Source organism: Seriola lalandi, unplaced genomic scaffold (genome assembly GCF_002814215.2).
Source record: "Seriola lalandi dorsalis isolate HSWRI2012SDOR001 ecotype SW California unplaced genomic scaffold, Sedor1 jcf7180001973779, whole genome shotgun sequence".
Lineage (NCBI taxonomy): Eukaryota > Metazoa > Chordata > Actinopteri > Carangiformes > Carangidae > Seriola > Seriola lalandi.
In genome coordinates this window covers 1-9,245 of record NW_019444445.1, presented here as the reverse complement: position 1 = coordinate 9,245, position 9,245 = coordinate 1, and the positions used below count along the sequence as shown (strand labels likewise).

Below are 9,245 nucleotides of genomic sequence, written 5' to 3'. Positions count from 1 at the left end.
AGTTCAGCATCAAACTTCTTTACTCACCAACAGCTGTCTCCAGCAGTGGAAAACAACATCAATGTTAACTCTTGTCTCTATCATGTCTTTTTTAGCTATAGCTAAAAAAACTAGCCCTGGCCACTTTCCGATAGCGACTCACTGCTGCTACTGCTGCACTGCTGATCACCTCCAATCTGCCCTGAAGACGTAGCGCTGCCAGATGACATATTACAACCTCTTTTCTTGTAAACACAACAATGGCCGAAGCTCTTGACAAGAGACGATCACCACCACCTGCTCCCGGCAAGAATTCACACTCACCAGCAGAGAAAACGTACAAATATCCCCTTTAAAGCTGCCATGAACAGTCACTTGTCTTAGATCACAAAGCATTTCTTCATGTTTTTTATGTAAAAAAAAAAAAAAGAGTAAAAAAAAGGAATAAAAAATAAGGAAAAATATAAAATTTACCTGATTTCCAACTAAGAACATCAAGTAGTATCAATTTTCCACAATGCTGGCAATCTAGTCCCTAAGTAAACCCAGTGGATTTTGTTCCTGCTCATAGTAAGCATTATTATGACATGTACTTTGACAATAACCAGGCATTCAGCGAGCAGCATGATCAGTGAGTCATTGTCCATTCAGTTCCAGTAATGGGGATCAGCCAGAGAATCACAGCTACTGTGGATGTTCGACTGAGTAAAGTTTGGCTTGGCTGAATCTGTCAGGGCCGTAGTCATGCCTTGACTGGACTGAAATCAAACAAGTGAAATATGTGAGAAAACATGACGATTATTCATCCATTTCATAGCTCTGAAACAAGTTTACTGATATGTTTTTTTTCAGTTTCATCTACAGATATCATTGCTAAACGCCTGTAACACAACATTACACCTACTGTAATGAAAATGAAGAAACCCTGGCTCTTTCATACTGTAGACACTGTTAGATGGTCACTAAAACTCAATAAGAGACTGACCTGTCAACAAAGCTGCTTGTTGCATAAAGGTCTTTAGCTGTAGTGAGCTAGCTGTCAAGGAAAACTTGATTCACTTTCTGATTTTTGTTGTTTTTCTGCTCATATTGTGAATCCGGTCCACACTCAAGCCACACTGGACCCTAATGGAAAACAGTGCAGTTTGATGTTAAATAAAAAGAACCACATGGATGAGAGATAAAAGGCGTGCAACACGAGGTTCAGTACAGCAGCTGATGCTCTCTCTATGTCCCTCTCTTTTTCTCCATCTGCCTCTCTCTCCTTCCTTTCTGTCCGCCCCTATTGACGTTACGGCTGCTCTGTTCACCTGAACCGGGACAGAAGGCGCAGAGGCTGTTAGTCCTCACACTTGCTCGGAGGCACATCGAAAGGTCACGAGACGTAATAAAAACAGCTTGGGACGTTCTGAATAATGATAGTAGACATTTATTATACAGGAGCAAGAGCAAACCCCTGCAGGGTGTGTGCAGGGTTGGCCAGATATGACGCTGGGTCAGATTACAGAAATAACCCCCATTTACACCAGGCCTTAATTGCCCCCTCCCCCCTGCTGTTGCTATACTACCTTAGAAAGTCAATGTTACAGCCAAGCAGAGACAGAGCAGCCAGCAGAAATGAAGCATTATTAATAGGCAATTTCACTTTAAGCAGCTTCACCACCTCCTCAGATTTTTCTCCATAATCCAATCGGGTGAGATGAGTGAAGATCGAGCCTCCTTACAATAACTTTAATCATAAATAATGTCGGAACAGGAGCTGGAGAGAAGAAGAAAGGACATAGACAGTCACTCCCTTGTTTGCTTCTCCATAGTTTAACTCAGAGCCAGACTGATGCAAGAAAGAGAGACATCGGCATGAAGGCAGTGACAGGAGCCGATAGGAAGAGAGAGACAGAAAGAGACACTGAGAAGATTAAGAGAGACAGTAAGAGACAGGGGAGAGTGCGAGGGTCTGCGTCAATGTCTGTAAAAGTGATGGTAAAGAGGAGGCAGGGGGAGAGAGGGAGATTGAGCCAGAAAGATGAAATGAGAGGATTAGAGGAGAGAGAAAGATGGGACTGTTCAACAGTGCTCTCCCACACTGGCAAAGTTTCATCAGCTTGAAAGGACTCGCCGTGCTCTGAGTCACAGCAGATGGGCAGCACTGTCAAGTGTTAATACAAGTATGTAGCAGCCACTGTAGATGGAGAAACTCATCTGCTTCATCATCCCACCGAAGATTCCTTACATGAAGACACCGGCTATTGTATTTGTCAGCTGGTGTCAAATCTATGGCCAAAAATCAAACATATGCACCAGTAGAGGTTGCCTCAAAAGTAAAAAGCCAAATATGAAAATGCTGCTGTTGTTTGTCCACTGAAGTGTCAAAACATTAGCAAGTTAGCAAGTGCAGCTTTGTTCTCCCAACACGGGCCAAAAATCGATCCCCGAATTCAACATCCGCAGCTGTGGCATGACCCAAGTCTTCTGAAGCTGTGTAGGATTGTTCAGAGTGTGAAAGTTATTTTTTTGGGAAGCATTCATGATTATACCCAAAGATCGAGTGCTACTGCTGTAATTTACACGGTAACAATACGCTATCTGTTCACACTCTAAAGCAGAAGTTGGTGACAGGTCTTCTCCAACTGTGACTTATAATATCCCTATAATGCAAACTTGAGCTCTCTGTGATGAACACCCCTCATATAAACTCAAACGTAAAAAAAAAAGAAAGATTCTCTTTATTCATTCACATCAATAAGAGAATCAACAGGAGCATGTATGCTTTTGAAAAGTAGCATATTGTAACTAATGGCGTCCGTATTCTCTTGAACTTGAGGGCATTTGTTCAGGGTTCTCGGCTTATGCAGCATAACTCACACTCACACTCTTGAGAACTGACAGAAGTGTTGAGCTGCTCGGCTATCGACTGCTTAGCCAACTTTCATTTGCCGACAAACAAATTTCACCTGCGAGTTGGTAAATAAGGACTAAATTTTCATTTCTGGTAAATAAACCCCAGATTGGTGTTGGTTTCCTTGATTTGAGTGTTGTTTGCTAAAAATGTCAATACTGTAGCTCTGGTTTATGTAGCTGTGTGTGATTAAATAAAAAGGCCTGAATTACTCTCCCTCCAGCAGTGCCATTACGTGCTCTTTATACTGTGGGTGTTTGGAGCATCATTTTGGCATTCTGTGCACAGCAGTGCATGTTTGTGGATGGAGGGAACAGTGCATTATGCATGGACACTACTGAGACTTGCCATCAAAATGGTCTTTTTTTAGGAGCTCCCTGCTATCTTTGTACTAAATAGGCTGTGAATATGATTACAGATGCAGAATTAAAGACCAACACCAAAAGATACCTGCCATTCTGTCCTACAGACCTACGTGATCAGCTGCATTCACACACACAGGAGTATTTTCACTGTGCCAGACTGCATACATAAAAAGGGCAGATAGTGTTTTGTAAAGATGTTTTATTGAGGTATGTGGCCAACCAAATGACTCTGGACTCAGGAAACATCCAAACACATACTTTACATTTTGAAATCTCGAAGGTGTGAACGTGTGATGCTACATAAAACTAGGCAGGATAACAAAGAGTTTACATGGATAAAAGCATAAATCCAGTTCTGTTCTGACACGATTTTTCTCCAAGATGTTTACGTCCGAAGAACGAGGACAAACCATCGGCCTCTTCGAAGAGTTCCACGGTGGAGAATCATTGAATATGACAGCGATAACTATGAAGGAGATACCGCAACAAAAAGGACGACTTATTCAGATGACACAAAATAAGGTGCTATTGTCCTTACTACAAGAAGAGAAGCTTATAGTCTCTAAAGGCTTTCACATATATTAAAATGTAGACTAAAGAACAATCATATTAGCTAGATGTCTGTGCTCTGAAAGACGACGTACGAGTTCAATTATTTCATCATTTTCCGCCCATTGTTCTCCTGTTACATTCTCTGCTTCGATTCTACATTTCCCTTAACGTTTGTCATCTTCCATAAGCAGGGTGTGTGCATCCTCTCTCTGGAAAAATAAAATGAGTTTTAAATTAAGTGAGTAATGAGTTTATGAATCGATAGAAGTCTAAACCAGCTTCATACACGGAAAAAAAAGAAAAAAAGAAAAAGCCTTTACTTTATGTCAGAACTGACCAGTCACATCAACAACAAGAGGACAAGAGAAGAGATGACAGGCTGACATTTGATCAATGATGACTCGTGCACCCATGGGTACAACACTACCTGCATGCCCACACTGACTCATAACACTCATGTCACTCCTCTCTCTGCTCTCTCACTGCACCTCCTCCTCCTCCCTCTGTTTTCCTCCTCCTCCTCCGAGCTGTCAGTGAATCTTAAGACTCCTTGTCATGGTCAGAGAGATCCCCATTGTGTTGTGTTGTTTTTCTGGAAGACTGGCCATGATTTGTTTCCCGCTGTTTGAGCTCTGGTGAACAAGTTAAAATGCTGCTCAACACCCACTGCGGCTCTTCAGCAGGTCTCTGCAGAGAACCGAACCCTTTTATACCCGGCGAGGAGAACAGCTCCTGCCGCTTGTAACCGCTATACTCAGAAGATGTTGACACCGTTTTTCTTGCTCAGTGCTCCCAACAGCCAGCCAAGCAAGGAGGACCACGCTTCCAGTTTTCCTTGAGAGATTCCCAAGTTTCATCTCCCTTCCTTTTGACTTCTCCTGCATCATCTTTGTTTAAAACAGCAAGACGACAAAATGTAGACCCCAGACAATTACTGCTGTTTCTGACTTTTGGGCACAACACATTACATCAAATTGTACTCATATATGATTGTGTCATTAACCAAAAAGAAAAGAGATTCCTGAAGTTTCATTTCCTGTCTCTCTCTGGGAGTTGAAAAGGGATATTTGTTGAGCTGTCGTTTCCATGGAACATGGGGTCTGTCTGCTGATCTATGTTTTCCTAAAGTCATAAATTAAAAGGTTTCTGATGGATTTTTTTTGTACCATATTTTCATTGCAATTTTATACTGAAAAGGTCAGGGAAAAAGTCCCTGTGAAAACATCCTCACAGTCTCAAATTTCCCCTTGAAAATCTTTTCATTTCTGCACTCTCAATTTGGCAAGTGCAATTCTAATTCAGCCTGACGCTGCAGAGGTTTTTTTTTTTAGTGCGTGTACTGCTTTCATCTGATTCTCCTGTCTGTCTGAATGGCAAAAAGCTTTCTCTGGCTGGCAGTGGTTGTCTTTGGCGAGCGCCTCATGTTGTGTACCAGTTTGCATGAAGCTGATATCAGTCCGTCCCCAGGCTGGAGATCCTGACATGAGCATATAGGGATGAGACACGCGGAGTGGGTAGAAACAAGAAAAGGACACTGACAGACGCATCATGTTCCCATGACAGGACACAGCCTCCTCCCACGTCGGGAAACGTCTTTTTGATAAAAACTAAATCTGAAACAGCAAATCCAAGAAATATATTTAAAGCATTTTTGACGTGTGCATCCTCTGGCTGACTAAACATTGATTTTTATATTTGAAAAGATAGACCTACAGCAAGACTGCGGAGAAACAGTCCCCTCTTAAGAGCAGGACTATAACTGTACACTTTATTAAAGACAAACAGCAAACCAATTCAACTGGAAACCTTGTTCATTGTGGGCCGTGGCTCCAAGTCTTTGCAGAAGTGAGTGTTTTCTGTCCTTTTTTTTTATCTACGTTCGGTTCGGTTTTACGTCAGTCAGGACTGTCTGGAAAGGGATGCGGCTGTCCTTTTGCCGAGGTGAGGTCGGAGGAGGGGTGGCGGGGATAGTTTGAAGATGGCTGTGTCCCTGGGGGAAGTAGAAGTGGAAGGATGGGGATGTGCACACAGAGGCTCAGATCTCCTCTATGGAGTCAGCTGGGACCAGCCCTCTCTTCTTCCCGCTGCTCAGCCTCAGAAACACTTCGCCTTCTTCTCGCTTCCCCACACAGATCTGAGGGGAAAGACAGAGCTGGACTTATATCAGAATATAGGTTTTACATGTCAGAAATTATTTATGAAGAATGTGACACATTAATAGACTTTCAAGAACATAGGCAGGTATGCGCGGGGTGTGGGGTGGGGGGGGCAACAGGCATATCAATTTGGCAGAAAATGTTGTGACTAATCTTTCTCTTCAATATGTATGTGAACATTGCCGAAGAATGAATGAACATGCTGCCAGTTCATGTCAGTTGAAGTTCATTTGCCAGTATTATTTCATTAATAGACATGTTTAATCTAGACAAGTTTTAAACTTTGTAAAAATCCTCTACTCTGATTAATATTTTGTTCAACATGGTTTTCCCACATAAAAAGTGAAAAGAAAAGAAAAAAACGGGGCTTGAAGCTCATCTATGTTTACTTTCACAATGAGAAATCTGGATCAGGCCTTGTGGCCCCGCCCACCACCTGCTGGCTCCAGGTGGACAGGTGAAAGAGCAGAAAGAATCAAGATGGTTCGAGGAGGAAACATCAGAGAGACTCAGCCACATGTTTGAGCCTCAGTCAGACCCAAACTCAGATGAGGAGTCTGTTGAGACCAGAACCAGAGACTAGCAGACGGATCAGAACGGTTAACACAGTTAGCATCTGTTATTTGTTTATGTCGTTTGTTAGCTTATAACTGCCAGTGGCTGACACAGTACTAACTCTGTACTGGCAAGGTTTCAGGTTTATTTAGCCCCGCCCCCTGTCCCTGCAAGTTGACGGGATTGGTTCCTTAGGCTTGTGTTTGTATGAAACCCTGGCTGCCTGAATCTGTTTTTATGAGTCATTGGTTCACTACAGTTCAAGGTGGAAACACTCAGTCATGGTGTTGACTGATTATTTCACTCAAGATCATTTATAAAAAAAAATTAACAATAGTAAAAAATTAGGGTTAAATGTTGAAGTGAAAATTAATATGTTCTAAAATTCAAACAAAACAACCCCTCATTTGAACTTTTTGAAGCTTAAAGAGCACCTCATTTCTGTTTTCTCATTTTCATTCAAGATTTTCAACCTGTGCTAAAGAGAAACACGAGTCTTGGGTGCACGGGGCACATAACATGTTGGTGAAATCAGTAAGTCTTATCAGATGAAACAGTGATGACATTGGTGGCAATCCTTTGATCACACCCTGATTGTGATCTGTCCAGGATGTACCCCGCCTCTCTCCCAGTGTGTGCTGGAATAGGCTCCTGGCCCCTGCGACCACACAGGATAAAGTGGGTACGACCACAAATAGAATCCTATGATCCTATGTCCCTATAATCCTTCAAGGCTTATAGACATTTATGAAGAAAGAAAAAATACACACAAAAAAAGAACAAAACCAAATATGTCACAAAACTGCATGGTGGTATTCCTGTACCTGGGATTCCCTGACGGCCATGTGTCCTCTCTCTCGGATGCCGGAGACGCCCTGGATGACCCGCCACACCCTCTCTCCTGGCCGGACCCTCTGCACAAAGTTGGCAGGGAAGAAGCCGACTCTGTCGCCGCTCTTTCCCTGGAAAACACAGGACCAACATTTGGAATTTCTGCTTCATGCTGCAGAATGGACATGAATCCGTGTCACTTGCTGCCACGCTGAAGGGTTGTGTCGTTCCCTTCATAATTGTTTTGAGGTGTTTTGGCTGCTTTGTTGTGAACGGCTGACGATCAGTCCCCCTCCAGTATGATTTAACTTTGCCTTGACATAGATAACTAAGTCTGTAGCAGCTGAACATCTTGGAGCTTAATTTCAGAGTTGCTATCTTCTGCTGTCTAGTAGTAGAATCAGGATGCATTTTTGTTGCCATCCCGATAAGGCTCTGTCTGTGCAGCTACAAATCAGTGTGTGCTGCAGAAACATGAGTAACAACTACAATTACACAAACTAAACCAATCATTGCTTTAAAACGCAAAGAAGAAATTGCTTCAGCTTGATGTCACATTGGTTTTGCACGTATTTATAGAAGAACTGGAGCAGCAGATTACGCCCCTTTAGTTTTCTGGAGCAAACAGATGACGTTTGCACGAACCTCAATATGCAGCAATATTTCATTGTTTATCACCATCTGCCTCAGGTGTTGATGTGTTTATGGAAGTGATTCACACTATACATTGGTAATGAACAGATGATTCAGAAATTATACATTATTTAAAGGTTCGTCAGGACAGCGGTGTTGATTAAGGGTGTTCAGTGACTTCAGAAGTTGTAGTAAATACTGGTCCACTGTGAGAAGATACACACACTCTGCACTATTTAAGTCTGGGTGCATCTTTCTTTTTCTGACAGACACACACACACACACACACACACACACACACACACACCGATGCACATTTATTTCCATTGGGAGTGAGTGAAGCTCATTACAGACTCAATAAAGACATCTTTGAGGCTGCAACACTAGTCAGGTTCATTATGTTAAACTCTTCTGGTAATTTTGGGAGGAAATTATGCTCTATTTCTGTCTGTGGCTGCTTGCATGTTTACGACAGGTAAAAATAGAGCAGGTGTTGTGCATTAAAGGCTTGATTTAAAGGCCTTAATTAACATGTGCACAATAAATACACACACACACACACACACACAGATGTTTGCAAATGATTTATTACCCACCTTCCACCACTCCTCATTAGAGTCGTCAGTGACCTGCACCCGATCACCAGGACTAAAGGAGATAAGACAAGAGGGAAGATGAAAAACAGGAAGCATGAACGGGAGGTGATGGAGGTGGAGAGGAAAAAGGAGACGGGGGAGACGAGAGTGGGATACGTGATGGGGAGATGAAGGGGGTGAGAGAGTGGGAGCGGCGAGCAAAATAAGAAAAAAAAAAGGGGGAGAGAGAGAGAGGGAGAGTTGAGTTCAAGCACAAAAGATAATGTTATCAAACTGCCAGAGGAAGTGGTAGTCACCACGGTTACAAAGCTATGGAGGATAATATGTGGATGAGCCTTTGTTCGTGTCCCTCTGTGGAGGTGACAGAGCAGCTGACACCAAAGTCATGAGGTCTACATGAAATATGACTCGGTAGCGCTCGCTGCAGCGGTGAAGGCAGGACCTGATCTGTAGCCAACCTGGCTTGCATGCTAATCAAGCTAGCAGTTTTTGATGAGATGTTTCCACACACACACACACACACAGTGTCCTAGATACACAGGGAGAAACTGCTGTCCCAGTTGCACTTCTGTACGTTGCGCCTCCTGGGTGCCTGTTCTCACTACTGCCCTATATGATCATCACACACACACACACACACACACACACACACACACACACACACACACACACACACACACAC

The 9,245-nt window shown here is 42.9% G+C and overlaps 1 protein-coding gene across 1 annotated transcript; it reads right to left on the bottom strand.

Moving 5' to 3' along the window:
- Nucleotides 1-3,422: 3,422 nt before the first annotated feature.
- Nucleotides 3,423-8,755, bottom strand: LOC111652876 (SH3 and cysteine-rich domain-containing protein 2-like). Its single transcript, XM_023403265.2, has 3 exons — nucleotides 8,564-8,755; nucleotides 7,328-7,465; nucleotides 3,423-5,926 (listed from the first exon to the last, which is right to left on the bottom strand). Exons 1-3 carry the CDS (start codon nucleotides 8,657-8,659, stop codon nucleotides 5,828-5,830), a joined length of 333 nt encoding a protein of 110 aa, XP_023259033.2. The 5' UTR covers nucleotides 8,660-8,755; the 3' UTR covers nucleotides 3,423-5,827.
- Nucleotides 8,756-9,245: the final 490 nt, after the last annotated feature.

Excerpts from the sequence above, each read along its gene's own strand:
- LOC111652876 (XM_023403265.2), bottom strand. The coding sequence starts at position 8,659 with ATGCTTCCTGTTTTTCATCTTCCCTCTTGTCTTATCTCCTTTAGTCCT. Across the intron at positions 7,466-8,563 it reads CTAATGAGGAGTGGTGGAAG|GGAAAGAGCGGCGACAGAGT; the intron begins GTGGGTAATAAA and ends TGTGTTTTCCAG. Across the intron at positions 5,927-7,327 it reads TGGCCGTCAGGGAATCCCAG|ATCTGTGTGGGGAAGCGAGA; the intron begins GTACAGGAATAC and ends CTTTCCCCTCAG.